This window comes from Paroedura picta, chromosome 1 (assembly GCF_049243985.1).
Source record: "Paroedura picta isolate Pp20150507F chromosome 1, Ppicta_v3.0, whole genome shotgun sequence".
In the NCBI taxonomy this organism is placed as follows: domain Eukaryota; kingdom Metazoa; phylum Chordata; class Lepidosauria; order Squamata; family Gekkonidae; genus Paroedura; species Paroedura picta.
The window spans coordinates 137,838,443-137,858,277 of NC_135369.1; the positions used below are offsets into that span (position 1 = coordinate 137,838,443).

The 19,835-nt window shown below is 43.8% G+C and overlaps 1 protein-coding gene and 1 long non-coding RNA gene across 6 annotated transcripts in view; one reads left to right on the forward strand and one right to left on the reverse strand.

Annotated features, from left to right (window-relative positions):
• Nucleotides 1–12,061: 12,061 nt before the first annotated feature.
• LOC143821473 (uncharacterized) lies at nt 12,062–14,920 on the forward strand. Its single transcript, XR_013225806.1, has 3 exons — nt 12,062–12,164; nt 14,095–14,240; nt 14,874–14,920. It is a non-coding gene; the product is annotated as an uncharacterized LOC143821473 (long non-coding RNA).
• A 15-nt stretch (nt 14,921–14,935) lies between these two features.
• The window catches only part of CYB5R4 (cytochrome b5 reductase 4), a 45,064-nt gene continuing 40,164 nt past the window's right edge, over nt 14,936–19,835 (reverse strand). For all 5 annotated transcript variants that reach the window (XM_077305452.1, XM_077305424.1, XM_077305414.1 and 2 more), the window contains 2 exons: nt 18,737–18,901; nt 14,936–15,615 (listed from right to left, as the gene is read on the reverse strand). In XM_077305452.1, coding sequence (XP_077161567.1) covers nt 15,561–15,615; nt 18,737–18,901 — 220 coding nt within the window. In that variant the 3' untranslated portion in view covers nt 14,936–15,560. The remainder of the gene's footprint in view (nt 15,616–18,736; nt 18,902–19,835) is intronic.

Here is a 19,835-nt window from a genome sequence, read left to right on the forward strand (position 1 = left end):
GCCTGGTCCCAGCTGTAGCCGCTGTAGGTGGTGCCACTGCCACCATCATGAGGCCATTGCCGGCAGCACCACCAACTCGGCAGCACAGCTGCCACACAGAGGGCCGTGCAGGCGGGCTCAGGTCCATTGGATGAGCCGCATGAAGCTGGGTGGTGGGGGCTGGCGCTCTAGGGACCGGCCCAATCCAGGGTCACCTGGCTTTGCCAGGCACCCAAATTGGCCCGTATTCCCAGCCTGGACAGACCCAGACAGGATCCACCCTGGAGCCTGTTTCTATTTTATTTATAGAGCCAATGGTTAAGAGTGTTTATACTTTCAAAAACATGCTGTACAACAGAGATTAATGAACACAAAATATCAGTACATACTTAGGTTAGGAAGGTGGGCCCTATGCTTCTCGGGGCCCCTGGGGCAACTTCCCAGCATGCCTATGGTTAAGGCAGCCCTGGATGAAAGGCCACCAAGGAAGTCCAGGGTTGCCATGCAAAGGCAGACAATGGCAAACCACCTCTGAACATCTCTTGCCTTAAAAACCCTACAGTCAGCTGCAGATATAAAGGCACTTTACACACAACTGTCCTGGTCCCCACCTGGGTGTAATTTGCACAAAGTTTTTATTCCAATCCCAGGTCGATTCAGTCCCTGCCATCTCCACTGAATGCGATTTCCATTTCGATTTTGTCCAATTTAAAATTTCCCTCTGCAACAATCAAGATTGATCCGGAGTGACCCTCTTTATGCTGCGATAGAGTGCTTTTAACCCTCAATATTTTAAGAATTGGATTGAGAAACAATGAGCTCTGTGGTAGAGAAGCCCTGATTGCCCAGGGCTGACTCTGTAGTAGAGAAGCTGTGATTGGTCAAGGCTGCCCAGGTGACAAGCTAGCTTTAAAGGGGAAGCCCCTAATTTCTCAGCAGAAGCGTAGAGATTTGGGTCTTGGATTTTTGTTTGTTTGTTTTTTCTCCCTTCTTTGCTATTTGCAATCCTCTCCCCACCCACTCAAGAAAACACAGAAAGAGGCTTGGCTGTGATTGGCTCCTCCAATCCTCTCTCCCCCTTCAAGAAAACAAAGAAAAAGGCTGTGCTTGCCTCCCCCCTCTCCTTCTGAGCCTCCCTAAGCACGTGCAGAACACTTTTCTGTTTCAAGGAGGGGGGAGGGGAAGAGGAAGACCGGAGTTCAAATCGATCTCACTTTAACAGGATTGACAATGGAATAAACAAAGTAAGTACAGATTCAGCCCTGGTGAAATGAGCTTCCAGAGGAAATCAGGGCCCTGACAGAGCTAAAACCGTTCTGCACGGCCTGCAAAAGGGAGCTCTTGGTTTGGTTGAGCATTTGGTTGAGACCAGGTGACCAGCAACATCTACAGAGCGCTGTGTGGGAGAGGCACAGATGAGGTGGCAGCCTGGTCCCAGCTGTAGCCGCTATCGGTGGTACCACTGCTCCCTCCGTCCCAAAAAATCCACTTATATCTTCTGGACCTGTTATAGTCTGACATTGTTCTAGTCTGTTACCTCTGTTATAGTTTCAATATTAATATTATTGTTGTTGTTATGAAAAACAGTTTCATGTACTGTTTTCTACATTTTACGTAAACTGCCCTGAGCCTCAGGGGAGGGCAGTATATAAATATAAAAATAAATTTAGAAGAAGAAGAAGAGTTGGTTCTTATATGCCGCTTTTCCCTACCCGAAGGAGGCTCAAAGCGGCTTACAGTCGCCTTCCCATTCATCTCCCCACAACAGACACCCTGTGGGGTGGGTGAGGCTGAGAGAGCACTGATATCACTGCCTGGTCAGAACAGTTTTATCAGCGCCATGGCGAGCCCAAGGTCACCCAGCTGGTTGCATGTGGGGGAGCGCAGAATCGAACCTGGCATGCCAGATTACAAGTCCGCACTCCTAACCACTACACCAAACTGGCTCTTTAAATTTAAATTTAAAAACATAAATGGATAAAAAACCATTCCAAAAGAGGATATTTCACTTGCAACCTGAGGTAGTGCAGTCCTTTCCACCATCTCACTGGAATACCTGTAAAAGAAGAGAGGGAGTGTGCTTAAGATTCCCCCCCCCCATGCACTGGTTTCTTGTTTATTTGCTCAAATGGGATTATTTACCCCATTATTTGCTTCACATCACCCTTGTATACAAGTTACAGTACAACCCCTGAGTAATTCTAATGTTACAACCAATGCATAAAGGTGTGATTCAAGCTCCACATTTGTCTAGATACTGGTCCCTGGCTTTATCTGTAAAAAGAACATGTGTTATCTGTAAAGAACATCTGTAAAGAGAGCCAGCTTGGTGTAGTGGTTAGGAGTGCAGACTTCTAATTTGGCAAGCTGGGTTTAATTTCACTCTCCCCTACATGCAGGCAGCTGGGTGACCTTGGGCTCATCACAGCACTGATAAACCTGTTCTGACCAAGCAGTAAGATCAGGGCTCTCTCAGCCTCACCTACCTCGCAGGGTGTCTGTTGTGGGGAAAGGAGGTTGTAAGCCGCTTTGAGACTTCTTCAGGTAGAGAAAAGCGGCATATTAGAACCAACTCTTCTTCTTGTTTTTCTCCTCCTCCTCCTCTTCCTCCTTCTCTATTTCTTATTTACTGTATGGTATGTGTTTAGTATAGCCTGGAGATCCTAAGATTGTCTAGCTGCCAGATGTTTGGAGGTAGTTTGCTTTTGCCTGCCCCACATCATGACCCTGGTATTCTTTGATGGTCACCTTTCCAAGTGCTAGCCAGGGCCAACATTGCTTAGGTTCCGAGATCTGATGGGACTGGGACTGATTCTGCACAGAGGCATAAAACCTGCATCGCCTCCTGCTTTCAAACGCAGTTGTAAGCTGTGCGTTTGAAAGCTTCCTGACGGGAGACCCCTCCCATATTTTCCCACTCTCTTGTCATGGCTTTTTGCTTCCAGATGAGGCAGCAAGGGAAAACAACGCAAACATCTCCCCCTGCTTCTTGGCTTGTCTGTCATTGCAAGCAACCAATCCCTGCACAGCAGCTGTACTGGGGACTCAAACTTCCTTCCCCCCACTGAGCCATGGAATTATTTTTTTAAAAATAAAGTACACTTCCACATTGCTATGGAGAAACACCACATTGCTATGGAGAAACACCACATTGCTATGGAGAAACAATGAAACATTCCCTCCTTTTGGGGGACTCTTTGTATAATGGTCTCTATTTATGTTCGAGTAGATTTCTGATAGATTGGCCATGGTAACTGGATCCTGATGAGTGATTGTGTGTTCACAGTAAATTTTAAAAACAAAGAGATGCCTCTTTTTAAAAACAAACAGATGCCTAGCTGATGGGGAGAGAAAAGAGACCAGTGAATTCCTCTAAAATCTTAGATGAGCCATGAAGCTGAAGGTATGTTGTACATCCTAGAGTTGGAAGGGGCCATACAGGCCACCTTGTCCAACCCCCTGCTCAGTGCAGGATCAGCAGCTAAAGCATCCAGGAGAAGTGTGTGCCAGGGTATATTCTACCAGGAATTAGACTCTCAATACTGTAATTATTTATCATTTTCTTGGGAAATAAAGTCCAATTTTTGAACAAGCTGCCCGAAACACATGGTTACAACCGTTAGGAACCAGATATGGAAGTTTGGCTGCCTAATTACTAGCACCATGGTTTTGGTAAACCATCCTTGAACTGGAGTCAAATAATTGGTAGAAGAGCTCCCCTAGTTGATGTGTTGGCACAGATGGTCAGGAGAACCATGGTTCTTACACTGGTACTTACATGAAAGCTTATACCTTAAATAAAATTTGGTGGGTCTTAAAGGTGGACCCACCTGGACTCAAACTTTGTTCTGGTGCTTCAGGCCAACACAGCTCCCCACCTGAATCGAAATCCATCTAATTGTCACAAGCTTGCATTCTTTGATTTGAATTGTGCTCAGTGGGTGTGAACTATTTAGACTGTGACCAACATGATGGGAAATGCACATACATTTGATTTTCTGATCTGAATGAAATAAATGGTTTTGAAATATATCATGCACCATTTCCATTAAGATGGAGGGGTTGTATGACTCATTCTGACTATGTGAAGAGCCAGATCAAAGTTAATTTTTCAAAAATAATCCATTAATATGCTAACTAATAATAACATGATTCATCAGATTACTGAGCCTTTTCCAGCAAGATGAAAATAGAGTACATACATAGGTTTCCACACTCACAATACAGCAGATGTGTCACTGGTTTTATTATTTATGAATTAAAATATTTACCCCCACCTTTCCTTCTGGCTCAAGGCATCACAGAGCACCACCGGTGGCTATCCGATACTGCTTCAGTATTGAGGATAACTCAAACCCCTCACCAAAGTACAAGGTGCAGACAGCATGGAAATTGCACTGCTGACCCTTGCAGCCCCACCAGCACCCACCAGTCAACAAGGAAGCAGCCAGTCAGTACGCACTAACAAGCCACATCCCCTCACATCAGCTCACTTCTAACAAGGCCAGATGAAGATAACACTGAAGTCCTAAATGGCATCACGTTTTAAAAGCCCTATAGTATTGCCAAAACAAATAAATAAAGATAATTTAGGGTTTTTTTTAGCATTTTATAATCTCAGGCTGTAAACTAGTTTCCTTAGCTCATGCATAAATTCAGTTTTTGACAACACTCCCTCTCCACAACACAATGAAAGGTACATAGCTTTCTTCCACTGTGACCACTACGTGCCCTAGAATAGGGGTCTCCATTGTGTTTTTATGAAGTAGATGGGCTGTGCAGATTCATTAAAATATTGTTTTGGCAGGAGCTGCCACCATGGCACAAGGATCAACACTGTGTTATTGAAGTTAGGCTGTGGCAACCATTTTGTGCCTGGATCCATCTTCAGCAGCAGGCATTTTGTTGCTGCATCCACCATGCCATGTCAGAATTCCAAATATGCCTTGCAAGCCTGAAACGTTTAGGGACCTCTGCCCTAGAACAAATACACACAAGGGAGTTTTCACAGATGTGTATTAGGCAGGGAGATTATTGGCACCAAGGCAGAACCAAGAACAGAGAGCCTTCCAAATATATCCCCAGCAGTTCATTGGGGAAAGGAACCCATATGGACAACAGTGGTTGTCCAAGAGTGCTGGTGGAAAGAAGGCATCATACAGTGTTTGGCAAACAACAGGTCAGCAGCAACGCAGACAAGAACATGCACCTCATGCACTTGGAAGCAGCTGTGTTAAGCCCACACCCAACTAGACAGACTAGAACGAGAGACAGCATAGGGCAGAAGGAAACCTCCTACAGTCTTGGCAGAGCAAAGACGACTTTGGAGAAAACCACTGAACAATGGAAAAGCACAACGTTCACAGTTTCGGCCTCATGTGGAGATAGCCACTAGACAAGTCTGGAAGAAGTCCCTGGCTTAGACTTTCCACTGACACATTATCATGACAAACAAAATCAGAGTCCAGTGGCACCTTTAAGACCAACAAAGATTTATTCAAGGTGTGAGCTTTTGAGTGCACTGCTTGCACTCGAAAGCTCACACCTTGAATAAATCTTTATTGGTCTTAAAGGTGCCACTGGACTCTGATTTTGTTTTGTTGTCCTGCTTCAGACCAACACAGCTACCCATTTGAATCAAACATTATCATGGTTGGCTATTCCACATGTCAATCTTTTTGGCTGGTATGTCTCTGAGCAACAGGCTCCTGCTGCCATCAGGAGGGTCATTAACTACCACCTGGACCATTCATCCAAGCAACATCTGAGCCTCAGGATGCTGGGAAGGGAAACTTCTATTCCCACTCCTCATTGAAAGACACACTGAGGTTGTATTACGGATAATGAATATTTACATTACAATGCACGTTACGCTTCAAAAATAAGCAATTCAATTGAAGGGTAAAACCAGGACTCTTATTTGCTTATAATTATATATTCAAATTCAAATTGTTGTACATCAACTGATAGATTAATATATTTCTATCTCACCTGCCCTCCGGGGAGTTCCGAGTAATATATCTCGTTCTTCCATTTTCTATTGTATCTTGTAAAGTAGTTTAGGCTGAGAACATTTGACTGGCTGAAGATCTCCCATTACTTCTCTTGGCTGAGAGTTGGGAGTGAATCATAGCAGTTCTGCAAGGTTATGTAAGTAGGCAGAATGTCACCACCACATAGGATACCCAGACTCTGCAGGCCTTTTGAATGAAATAATTTTTCTTCACAAAATGTCATGGTGTAGCTAATGGGAAAAAATCAAGCAGCTGAGCTCCACTACAGATGAAAACATCAGCCTGCACACTCTGGATTCTTATTTGCAGGAGTCTGTTGTCACAGCCTGGCCAAAGAAAAGTAGAATTTCCCTCAGGCAATTTCTAAGTACAAGTTGATTGTTTTACTAGGATTATGACCAACATAACTGGGTGGCCACCATTATGCATTTAGCCTACCCAAGACTTCAGGAAAAGGCATCTAAAGCAAAACCTTCTATAGTGTGGAATTATTTTGCTATCCAGGCTTCGAAAACTGTGTGTGATTGTAGAATTACATATTAGTTTCAATCAGAGAAGAGCAAGCAGGATTTAGGCCACATCGGGGCTGTGTTGATCAAATGTTCACCATCCGTCAACTAGCAGAGGAAAGAATTAGGTTCCAAAACAGAAGTGTCATTGTCTTTATTGACTTCAAATCCACTTTTGACTGGCCTTCTCTATGGAAGGTACTAGAAACTGAAAATGTGCCCCAGAAAATAATCACACTCCTCCGAACAGCATATGATGGTTCAACAAGCCAAGTGCAAATTCGAAATGAGCTATCAGAGGAGTTCACTATCCAGACTGGAGTGCACCAAGGAGATGTGGCCTCTCCCCTAAGCAGCATATCCAGCAATATGAGACTATCACTAGTCTCTGATCACTGAATTAAAAAAATTATGATGGGGGGAAATTTAAAAGGAGCTGAGCAAGGTTTAGTTCTTTGTGGGTATTGACTTGAACAGGGGATTGGAGGCAAATGGCAGCATCTCCAGCGCAGAAAAAAAAATTGACATGAGATGAAAAGAGAGAGACTCTGGGATGAGAAGTCTAATGCTTTGAAAACATTTTTCCCTTTAATGCTTTGGTGAGCAAAGTTTGGGGTGAGGGGGAGGAACCATTTTAGCAGTCTCTGGAAGCCTAACATTAAAATGGCAGCTTAGTCAGATGGACCAGCTGTGAACCACCAAATTTAAGAATCACTTGGGATCTATCCATTTGGAGAAAGAATGCAATTTGCACAGGACAGGCTTTTTAAAACTGCCACGATCGGAACTGGTGTACAGAATCCAATTAGAGAAGCACAAAGAGAAAACCATGCTCTGAAAATCCACAGTGAAATGTGTGTGTGTGTCTTTACCTACTCATTTTGTTCCATCTTCAATTGACAAGATTGACATATACAGCTGTGAGCACATTCTATGAGATATAAACATAGCTGATGATATTGTAGCACATTCACTGACTTTAATGTTTCCAGGATCCTGAAGGGAGATGGACTAATTAGCTTGCTGAGGAACCTAAGTGATGATGCTATAATGGAAGGAAAGATTTGGGTCAAGAGGAGGGAAACTCTCAACCCCCCCACCACCCAGCACATGATTCCTTGTGGCTCTTGAAAACATAAATAGGCATACTTCAGAGGCCTTCCTTCAGGCAGACTATTATGTGAGGTTTGATGGGTGGCAGCCTGAGAAAAGACCAGCTTGATTTTGGCACCAAAACTTTGGAATTCCCTACTCAGGGATAGTCATCTGTCTCCCTTTATCATAATCTTCTGTAAGTGGCTGAAGACTTTTTTTGGTTGGTTTGCATTCCTCCATTAACTTATTAACTCTCACCCCCATTGTTCTGTTTATTTTCAAAACTGTGTTTTAATATTTTGAAAAGCTTTTCATCTGTTTAACTTTTTTAATGTTCTGATGTTCACCACCTTGGGGAACCCTTGCTGGGTGGAAAAAATAGAAATGTTTTAAATCAGAAATAATAATACAATAAGTTAGGAGTTAACATAAAACAGAATGCTACATTTGTTGTTCTTGGTGTCCGACCCATCGCGACCCCATGGACAATGATCCTCCAGGCCTTCCTGTCATCTACCATTCCCCAGAGTCCATTAAAGTTTGCACTGATAGCTTCAGTGTCTCCATCCAGCCACCTCATTCTCTGTCATCCCCTTCTTCTTTTGCCCTCAATCACTCCCAGCATTAGGCTCTTCTCCAGGGAGTCCTTACTTCTCATGAAGTGGCCAAAGTATTTGAGTTTCATCTTCAGGATCTGGCCTTCTAAGGAGCAGTCAGGGCTGATCTCCTCTAAGACTGACCGGTTTGTCCACCTTGCAGTCCAAGGGACTCGCAAGAGTCTTCTCCAGCACAGAGTTCAAAAGCCTCAATTCTTTGACGCTCGGCCTTCCTTATGGTCCAACTTTTAACAGCCGTACATTGCAACTGGGAAGACCATAGCCTTGACGCACTTTCGTTGGCAGGGTGATATCTCTGCTTTTTTAGGATGCTATCTAGATTTGCCATAGCTTTCCTCCCCAGGAGCAAGCATCTTTTAATTTCTTTGCTGCAGTCCCCATCTGCAGTGATCTTGGAGCCCAGGAAAATAAAATCTGTCACTACCTCAATTTCTTCCCCATCTATTTGCCAGGAATTGAGAGGGCTGGATGCCATGATCTTTGTTTTCTTGATGTTGAGTTTCAAGCCAACCTTTGCACTCTCCTCCTTCACCCGCATCAAGAGGCTCTTTAGTTACTCTTCGCTTTCTGCCATTAGAGTGGTATCATCTGCATATCTGAGGTTGTTGATATTTTTCCGTCCAATCTTGATCCCAATTTGTGACTCATCTAACCCCGCTTTTCTCATGATGTGCTCCGCATACAAGTTAAATAGGCAAGGCGGCAGTATATAAAAACTCTATGGACAGTTCCAAAAGGCAATGCTACATTAAGCACATCTTAACACGGTTTTCAAAAGCATTTTGTTGTAAATCACACAGACTGTCCCTGAACCTTTGAAAAAGGGTTTATAGCTCACGTACTTTAGAGATGACGAATGCTATTGTAATAATCCTCCTCACCATATCTTTTGTGATGCTGGGTTTATTATAAACTGAGCCTGAATGTTCATTCCTATTATACACCGACATTTTAAAAAGAAAGAAACGTTACTCAGAAGATCCATTATTATGATCTGCTGTGGATTGTAATGGGCCTCCACAGGGATCCCCAGATTCAGATTATAGGTATCATGCTGAGGTGGCCAGGTTGATGAAGCCTAACTTGTGACTGGCCTCCCATTTCTTTCCATTCCAAGCTGTTATTTACCAAGTGAACAGGTACCCATATATGGGGGAATGCTAAATATGTGAACAGCTCCAGTGATAACCATTGTGTATGAAGTAATTTATCTATATATTCATTAAGGTTGATTGACATGTCCCCTTCAGATTACATCTAAGGGATGCAACCAGATCCCGGACTCAGGAAAAAATATGAATTTTACTAAAGACATGAGAACTGAAGACTCATTGAATTGGGTCATACAGGAAATCTGTATAATTCATCATTCTTTCTACAACAGTGATTAGACATCACTCACAGAAGTACACAAGCAGGGCATGGTGGTAATATCCATTTTACAGAGCTGGAAAAAGAGTAGAGCAACAAAGATTATTAGGGAGTTTGACCACCTTTCCTATGAGGAAAGGCCGAAAAACCTGGTGGAGCTTTCTAGTTTGGAAAAGTGACTAAGGGGAGGGCATGATAGAGGTTTATAAAATTATTCAAGAAGTGGAGAGAACTGACAAAGAGAAAATATTCTCCCTCTCCCTAATACTAGAATTCAAGGGCAACCAATGAAGTCAATAGGCAGTAGAGGAAATGCTTCTTTTCACAGAGAGTGATTAAAATGTGGAATTCACTGCCAGAGGATGTAGTGATGGCCACAGGAATGAACAGCTTTAATTAGATTCAATGAAGATAAGTCTGTCAATGGCTCCTAGTCATGATGATTGAGGGCAACCTCCACATTCAAAGGCAATAAACCTCTCAATCTCAGAGCCAGGAGGCAACATCCTGCTGCCTTAGCTTCTATACCGTGTTATTAGCTGCCCACAGGAATTGATTGGCCACTGTGTGAGACAGGATACTAACCAGACAGACCATTGATCTGCTCCAGCAGGGCTGCTGCTGCTGCTGTTCTTCTTCTTCTTCTTCTTCTTCTTCTTCTTCTTCTTCTTCTTCTTCTTATCATCATCATCATCATCATCATTGTTATTATCATTTCCTGCCACTCCCAAATGGCTCGTGGCGAGTCACAGTGTCTCGAAAACCCCATTAAAACTCCCATTAAAAGACTTAAAAACATCACAGCATGGCGGCCCAATAATAAAATCCCCTTCCTACCCCCTTCTTAAAAAGGGGGGTGGGTGGAGGAGAAGGAGGTCAACGGTGTTCAAGAAGAAGCCCGGGGGAGAGCAGTTGATGTACCCCGGCAGCCCCAGCCTCAACCATAGACCTGGCGGAAGAGCTCCGTCTTGCAGGCCCTGCGGAACGTTGAAAGGTCCCGCAGGGCCCGCAGCTCTCCCGGGAGCTCATTTCACCAGGTGGGGGCCAGGACTGAAAAGGCCCTGGCTCTGGTCGAGGCTAGGCGTGCTTCCCTAGGGCCGGGAACGACCAGAAGATTCTCACTTGCAGAGCGCAGAGCCCTGTGGGGGGCTTAGGGCAGTAGGCGGTCCCTCAGGTATGTGGGTCCCAGCCCGCGTAAAGCCTTAAAGGTTAGAACCAAAACCTTGAACCGGATCCGGACGGCAATTGGTAACCAGTTATGTTCTTATTAGTTTCTTTGAATTCAGTTAAAATGTCAGGATCCTGTCAAGGATCTTCTCATTCACTTGTATCAGTGTTGAAACAACTTTCCCAACAAAGTTATGAGACTGCAGTTTGCAGCATGAAAAACACAGGCTATCACTAATATTACAGAAATATGTTATTGTAAATTAAATTCAAATTTACCTATCAACTTTTCATATAAAAAGGTAAAGGTAAAGGTATCCCCTGTGCAAGCACTGGGTCATGTCTGACCCTTGGGGTGATGCCCTCCAGTGTTTTCATGGCAGACTCAATACGGGGTGGTTTGCCAGTGCCTTCCCCAGTCATGACCGTTTACCCCCCAGCAAGCTGGGTACTCATTTTACCGACCTCGGAAGGATGGAAGGCTGAGTCAACCTTGAGCCGACTGCTGGGATTGAACTCCCAGCCTCATGGGCAGAGCTTTCAGATTGCATGTCTGCTGCCTTACTACTCTGCGCCACAGGAGGCTCATTAGAGGTTTAAACTGAGTTTTAAACTATTATTATATGTAATTTCTTGAACATTTTAATAAATGAGAGCCCAAAATTTTATACAGCTGCTCAGCAAATGGACCCTCACTCTAGTGTTAACCCCCATTCCTTGACTCCATCCCAATTGGGCTAAACAAATTAATTGATGGGAGTTACACAAGTATTCTTGGAGCAGCTCACAAACTTCAGTGCAGATCTTGAGAAAATATCTCCAGTTCTCTGTAAGACTAGTGGGTTTAGATCTCATAATCTATCAGCAAACGGTGTGGATGGTCACAGATCTCTCCCATGTTATTTACCCTCCAGCAGTCTTTCCTAACCCAGGAAGTTTGGGGGGGGGGAGCAAAGGATTCACATGAATGCTACATAGGTCAGCAGGCTACAAAGGGGAGGAGGGAGGGGATAAGCACTGTTTCAGCATCTTCCATCTGAACGGCTCTACTGATGAACAAGGGAGTGATCTTGGTCCCTTTCTCCTCCACGCTGCAGCCTCCTTTCCTGGGATTGAAAAAACTGCTGGAGGGAGGGAAATGGAGGAAAGAGGCACCAAACATGCATATGCAGGGTCCAACAGTGCATGTATCTAGCCGTTACTTCTGTGTGCTTAGGGTGGACCAGTCATTCTTGCCCTTTCTGTTAGTGATTAATGAGCAGAAGCAACTGATGAAAGCAGCTCTATTGAACTATTTCCTGCTTCCATAGAAGAAAGCTGCTCTTACCCAGGCATCGCCCTCTGCTATTCTCCTGCTTCCTAGAATGATGCACCATCTACTTCCCTCTTAGCATTTCTTTAAACAAAGGAAGGTAGGTGTGTTCACAATTCTAATAGCTTAGAAAGGTTTTGCTAAGGGAAACTTGTGACCTGGTCAATAAATTGTGATCTTTGTACTAACGTTTTCCAGTCTAGCAATTCCAGAGAATGTACTATTTAAAACCCTCAATTCCCTCTGGTCAGGGCAGAAAATCACTTTCAAATACTATGTCAATTACTCAAGATGCAAAAGGCAGATGAACCTTCAAAGACTACCAGTGCCTTCAGAAATAAGGATCTGAGCACACTGCCTGTGTACAATTAGGTTTTTCCCCCCACACACTGACTAAGCAGTGGTGGCCAAATTAGTCTGCCAGACATGAACAGAGCAGCATGAGCCTCTTCCAGCTGAGTTTTCCCTAGGCTTAAGGATGCCTGTGTTACTATGACAACCAGCTAACAGGACTGCATTGTAAGATGTTTGTCTTGAAGTAACTCAGTACTTAATGCAAAGAATCTAAGAAGGCCTACAGGTCAGGAACAACCATTAAACCAAGGGATGCTACTTTGGAGCTTTGCTTTGGAGAGGGCTGGAGGTAGGGGCACATGCATTCTACAACTTCAAAATCTCATGTCACAAACTCAGAAATCAATATAAAGCATAAAGTTCAACATCCTTGTGGAATCTTAACGTACCTCCAAAATCCAAGGTGTGTGGACACTGCCTAATGAAATCTCAGAATTCATCAACAAGGGAAGTGTTCACAAAAGATAAAGGTAGATTGGTTTACTCCTGCTATGCACTTTGCCAATTTCTGCACGGGAGGGTAAAACGCGAGTAGCTTCCTGTTTGCAAATGTGGGGTAGTAAACCTCGCATTTGCAGCCCTCCTCATGGGGAGACCCCTCCTGCGTTTTCCCTCTGCTCCATCGCAGCTTTTTGACTCCTGACAAGGCTGCAACGGAAAGCAACATGAGCCTATCCCTACACTGCTTGGCTTGTCAATCACAGCACAGGCCTCTCATGGACTGAAACTTTCTCCCCCCCCCCCCCGGCCCAATTTTTTTTAAAAGGCATTGCTGCGTTGCTATGGAGAAACGCCAGAACTATACAGCACAGTGCCCCCCCCCTTGAGATTTGTTTTTTCACTTTATTTCTGTCTGGGTGGGCTTCTGAGATGCTGAATATGATAACTGGAGCCCAAAAAGATATTTTATGCTAATAGTTAGCTTTAAAACAAAGTGCTCAGACCCCTGTATGATCAGAAGAAGGCTGCTGGATCACCCACCCACCCTCTTTCCCAGCTCATTCCCCACCTCCAGAAAACAGAAAAGGGACTGTGTTTTGCCTGCCTGATCCCAAAAAGACTATGGACACTTTAAAGATTTTATTTCACCTTTGACAATGTAGGTTTGTGGTTGCGCTGCAACACAGACAGTGCCATTTAGGGGAAAAAATTATCGGAGCAGAAAATGGAGAGGGGAGGGCTGGTGTGAGGCTGGGACAAAGCTGCTGAGACTATCATGTGTTTCCCCCTCCAAATGGTCTTATTCCTGGTTGCTCACTGGTGGCTTACCAGTGGTAAATCGTTTTCTGGATTCCCAAAATCGCCAGTTAAAAATGGCCAAATCGCAACCCAGCTACCATACAGCTTCAGGGTATTGGTGACCTCAGGTGGAGGGGGGCTCTATATGCTGCCAACATACACAGGCTGTCCAGGAACATTTTCCTCATGCAGAAATGGCCTTTCTTTTCAAAACACAGATCTCACCTGCTTTAAGACATGAGCAGACAGATATGTGCACATTATCTGCTTGTCAAGGTTAACTTGGAAAACAGAAAATACCCCTGGGACCATATCATACAGCAATTTTGGTTGAAAATGAACATTAGCAAATCAGTAATTTCCTAATGTCTGTCCCTACACTGCCTGTGGCATTTAATTTTGTTCTGAATCTCTTGCTAACTAATGGTTATGAGAAGAGCCCCATCAAGATTACTGTAACCAGGACATCTAACAATGAACACAATGGAACCTCTGTGGACAAGAGAAGCCACCACCAAGAGACAAAGTCGGGAGTCTTTAATTGCCTTCCATCCTCAAACTTCCCAGATAGTGACAAATTGAGGTTTGTAAATGAAATAAGAGTCAGAAAAGGAAAATACTGGAAATGGCTTGATGGGGGAGGGAGAAGCTCGGCCTGCTCAAAGCGCTTTCCAATCCTAGAGAAAGAGACTTGGTGGAATAGTAAACTATTTCTGTTTATTCCCCCGTTCTCTGTTCTGTAGTAGTGTTTAGATTCCTATTCCAATTTTACCCAATAATCATACCTGAAACACCCATACTTCTCCCAGTTTGGTGTAGTGGTTAGGAGTGCAGACTGTAGAGCCAGTTTGGTGTAGTGGTTAGGAGTGCAGACTTCTAATCTGGCATGCCAAGTTCGATTCTGCGCTCCCCCACATGCAACCAGCTGGGTGACCTTGGGCTCGCCATGGCACTGATAAAACTGTTCTGACCGGGCAGTGATATCAGGGCTCTCTCAGCCTCACCCACCTCACAGGGTGTCTGTTGTGGGGAGAGGAAAAGGAAGGCAATTGTAAGCCGCTTTGAGCCTCCTTCGGGTAGGGAAAAGCGACATATAAGAACCAACTCTTCTTCTTCTTGGGTTGTAGAATAAATGTTTTTAATACATATGTTTATTGGCATTGATTGTATATTGTTGATTGCCCACATGAACCTGTTTTCTGTTTGCTTAAACCAGGGTTTCCCAGTTATAGTGAAGGACAGCAAATGGAACTAAGAAAGAAGAAACCAAGATTCTACTTAAGAAATAATAAAAATATATTTGACTTTAATGCAATGCTCTCTTGTTTTTATTTTTCTTATACAAAAGGTAATTTAGGATACAAAATGGATATTCGGAGTGTTATCTACAGAGACAAAACACTAATATGAAAGACTACAGCTTTTTGATATCAGTAAGATTGTACTGTAAACCAAACAGTTTTCCTGAGTTGACAGTGCAATGTATAAAATTAATACTCTAATGCTAACAAGACATTTTACAATAATGAGGTTCTAATATAGGAAGTCTCCGGTGCCTATACAGCCAAAAGTAATCAGTGCAAAGAGATGCTACTAATTTTGTATCTGACAACAACAATATTCCTATTGCTCACAACACATCTGAATCACACTTATTTCTCAGGACACATTAGAATTACACTTATTTATCCCTAATGTATTCTTGTTAGGTTTTTACACAGTAGCAAAAATATAATTTCAAAGCAGCAGAATATAAAGTTATCCCCCAAATATTCAAGTAATCACACAAGAACAAGATGTTCATGCATAATATTTTGTCTCCAAGAATTCAAACAACAAACGAACAAAAAAGATAAATATGAAGACAGTGAAATACACAAAATGAGGTTCTTGGCTTGGCTTCTTAGGCTCTAAAACAATGTATCTCTTCACAGGAGGTTCCAAAGTCTTGCAAAATTCTGAAATTCAAAATAATCATTGATATATTAGGAAGTACACAGGCAGAGCAGGAGAACAAAGGAGTTCAATTTTTATTAGTATAATGCATTCTTTCTGTAAAAATGGAAATTAGCACAATAATACTTTTTTGACCAAACCAAAAATGAGCCCCAAAGCAATAGCCAAAGGGATCGATCCCAAACCCTCATCAGCCTTGCTGTAAACCCTTCACACTCCTCCCAGGCGTTAATCTGTATAGTCGTAGATTGATTTCATCTTGCAGGTGTCATAACTGGGTCTTGGCTCAGGCTAGTTCCCTTGTCACCTTTCAAAGACAGCATCTTGCCTGAGATAATAATGTGGGAAATCTGGTGTCTCTGGATGGGAGGTGGTGAGTGGGAGGGGATGAGGTAATCTTCTGAAGCGTTCCAGCAAAGAAAGGTCCTAAGTGGTCCAAAGGAGCCATCTGACTCCGATGTGCCTACAGCTATAGCTGACCTGGTGTTTAACCCATGGGATTAGCTAACTTGGATTTTTTATGGCTCACTGCTATGGGTTTGCTGCAGCAACATAGTTTGGACATTTGAATTGTGGCCTGCATATGCAAGAATGTAAGGATGTACCATCTAATCCAGATGTCTGAGTTTCATGAAAAAAGCATGCTTTATTGTTTTGTGTTGCTTGTATTAGACAGATGTGCTGCATTTAATAAATTCTGATTAATGAATTATTCTAAATTAGTTCTAATAAATTTTAAAAAAATTAATGGAAATGGCTGATTATTTGAACACTCTTGTCCTGGGGACCCCTGGGGTTCAGCATGGAATTCCTTGAGAGCCCACGCCTGGTCAGTTACCTACCTGTAGCAGAACAATGTTGATAGCCTAGGTTCCTTACAGTTCATTAAGTGTTATTCGTATAGAATCATAGAGTTGTAAGGTATCTCCTGGGCCATCTAGTCCAACCCCTTGCACTATGCAGGACATTCACAACCCTATTGCTCATAACCTGCCACCCCCTTAAACCTTCACAGAATCAGCCTCACCATCAGATGGTATCCAGCCTCTGTTTAAAAATTTCCCAAGATGGAGAACCCACCATCTCCCAAGGAAGCCTGTTGCACTGAGAAACCGCTTTAACTGTCAGGAACTTCTTCCGTATGTTTAGACAATTTTTGAATTAATTCCATCCCATTGGTTCTGGTCCATCCCTCCAGGGCAAGAGAGAACAACTCTGCTCCATCGAATACATCAGTGGCCCCCAAACTTTTCCGGGCAGGAGACTGGTCCGCGGGAGGAGGGTTGAAGAGGGAGGCCCGGGTGCCGGCGCACGGGAGTTAATGTGCATGAATGGAGCTGCTGCGCCTACGCGTTTGCGCCTCCCTCTCCCCCCCCATTGCTCCGGCGTAGCAAGCGCCGTACTCCGGGGGGGGAGGGAGGCACAAACACGCAGACGCAGCAGCTCCACACCTGTGTGTTTGTTGGCACCTGCGCAGCAGAAAAGCCGGGAGCGATCAGCTGACGAAGCGGCCGATTGCTCTGGCATAGCAAGCATCGCACTGAGCGGGAGGGAAAGGGAGGTTTGGGCACCAGCAAACGTGCAGCCGTGGAGTTGCTGTACCTGCGCGTTTGCACCTTCCTCTCCCCCCCGTAGTGCAGCGCTCGCTATGGCAGAGCAATTGGCCGACGAAGTGGCCTATTCGCTCAAGCCTAGGCCCACGGGCTTTGTCGGCCGACTGCTCCCGGCACCAGCGAATGCCGCGCTGCGGGGAGGGGGGGAGAGGGGACCGCCTCCCTCCCCCCTGTGGCTCAGTACCAAGGCTTTTGCGGCCTGATACCGGTCCGCAGCCCAGGGGTTGACCACCCCTGCTTTACACGACGCCTTTTAAATGCTTGATGTTTATTAGAACCCGTCCCAGTTGTCTCCTCTCCAGGCTAAACAGACCAAACTCCCCCAACCTTTCCTCATATGTCTTGGTCTCCAAACCCCTCACCATCTTTGTTGCCCTCCAGTTTGTCTACATCCCTCTTCAACTGTGGTGCCCGAAACTGAACACAGTACTCCAAGCAGGGCTGAACCAGAGCAAAGTGGTACCATCGCCTCCCATGATCTAGACACAGTACTCCATTTGATACAGCTCAAATCCCATTTGCCTTTTTAGCCGCCAAGTCACACTGCTGACTCATGTTCAATGTATGGTCTACTAAGTTTCCTTTTTGCACATACTGCTGCAAGGACAAGTCTCTCCCATTCTATATTTCTATATTTGTTTTTTCCTACCTAAATGCAGAACTTTACATTTGTCCCTATTGAATTGCATTTTATTCAGTTTAGTCCACTTCTCAAGCCTATCAAGATCATCCTGTATTGTGATTCTGACTTCTGTTGTGTTTGCTACCCCTCCCAGTTTACTATTGTCTGCAAATTTAATAAGTCCGCCCTCTAATCCCTCATCCAAATCATTTATAAATATGTTGAACAACACAGGCCCCAGGACAGATCCCTCAGGCACTCTGCTTGTCACTCTTCTCCAAGAGGATGCTGAACCATTAACAAGTACCCTTTGGATACAATATGTTAACCAGTTATCGATCCACCTGATAGAATTAGGACTCATACTGCATTTTACCAACTTGTCAACAAGAATATCATGTGGAACCTTATCAAAAGCTTTACTGAAATCCAGATAAACTATGTCCACAGCATTCCCCTGATCCAGCAAGGTAGTAACTTTCCTGAAAAAAGAGATAAGGTTGGTCTGACATGACTTGTTCTTGTGAAACCTGTGCAGTTTCTTAGAAATCACAGCTCTCTGTTTCAGCTGCTCAAGGACTGGCTGATGATTCATTCCAAAATTTTGCCAGCTACAGATGTCAAGCTGATGGGTCAGTAGTTACCTGGATCTTCCTTTTTCCCTTTCTTGAAGATGGGGACAACATTTGCCCGCCTCCAATCATCTGGCACCTCACCTGTTTTCCTCTCCTCTTCATGAGCCACTCACAATATAATAACAAAGTAATGTCTTTGTAAATACTTTCCCTAAATCTTCTCAAATGTGAGTTATAAGAACTAAGAGTTCTAAATGTCTCAGTAAAACATAAATGTATAGCTGTCACATCAATATTTTCTCCTTTTACTTACTGTAGTCCTTGTTCCATAAAAGGTAATGGGCCACATATACAAATAAGCATCTTAGAATTGTCTTTATTCCTTTTCACAAACTGAGAGACAAGAGGAAAGGAAATTTTCCCTTGTTTCCCTGTCCATCCTTCGGTTGGTTCAGAAAGAACAAACTGAACATCAAATCTGGAAAAAAGAAAAGCACAATATTTAACATGCATGAGTGTCAGTTTTGTACAGGTATCAAGTGAGCCTTCAGAGAGTGCAGTATATAAATGTGAATAAATAAATAAATATAAAGTCATGCAAGAGCCATTGAAGAAACTTGAGCTAGAATTTTCATACTAATTTTTGTGAATGATAGATTGATCTAACACTTGTGTACTATTTCAGTATCTTGTTTTATAGCTCTCATGAGGCCCATTTTTTATCATGTTTGGGCTCAAGCTGGCAATATTTCATGTAACTGAATTCTGGAACAGCAACACAATAAATATGGTTTTGAGATACCCCTAGCCTCATATATTCAGCTACACATTGTACAGAGAAGTCTTAGGAACAAAACTCCTAATTTTTGTGCGGAGGACAAGTACCCATTCGCCACCTTTGTCACCCCAACACCTTCAAGTACCACACAGCCCAATACGTTTATGTATATTTTGCCTTTTCATTGTTAAGGAACACAAGGCTGCAGACCTAAGAGGTCCTTCATCCATCTAACTGCTAACCAGGCTCTCATCCAGCAAGGCTGTTAGAACAGGTGTCCTCCAACCTTATTCTGGGTTCATAACCATGTCTTCCCTTTTTTGTAGGCAGTTAGCACTAATAGGGCTTTTATATGCAGTTCATATAAAAAGAGCCTCTTGTGGCGCAGAGTGGTAAGGCAGCCGTCTGAAAGCTTTGCCCATGAGGCTGGGAGTTCAATCCCAGCAGCCGGCTCAAGGTTGACTCAGCCTTCCATCCTTCCGAGGTCGGTAAAATGAGTACCCAGCTTGCTGGGGGGTAAACGGTAATGACTGGGGAAGGCACTGGCAAACCACCCTGTATTGAGTCTGCCAAGAAAATGCTGGAGGGCGTCACCCCAAGGGTCAGACATGACTCGGTGCTTGCACAGGGGATA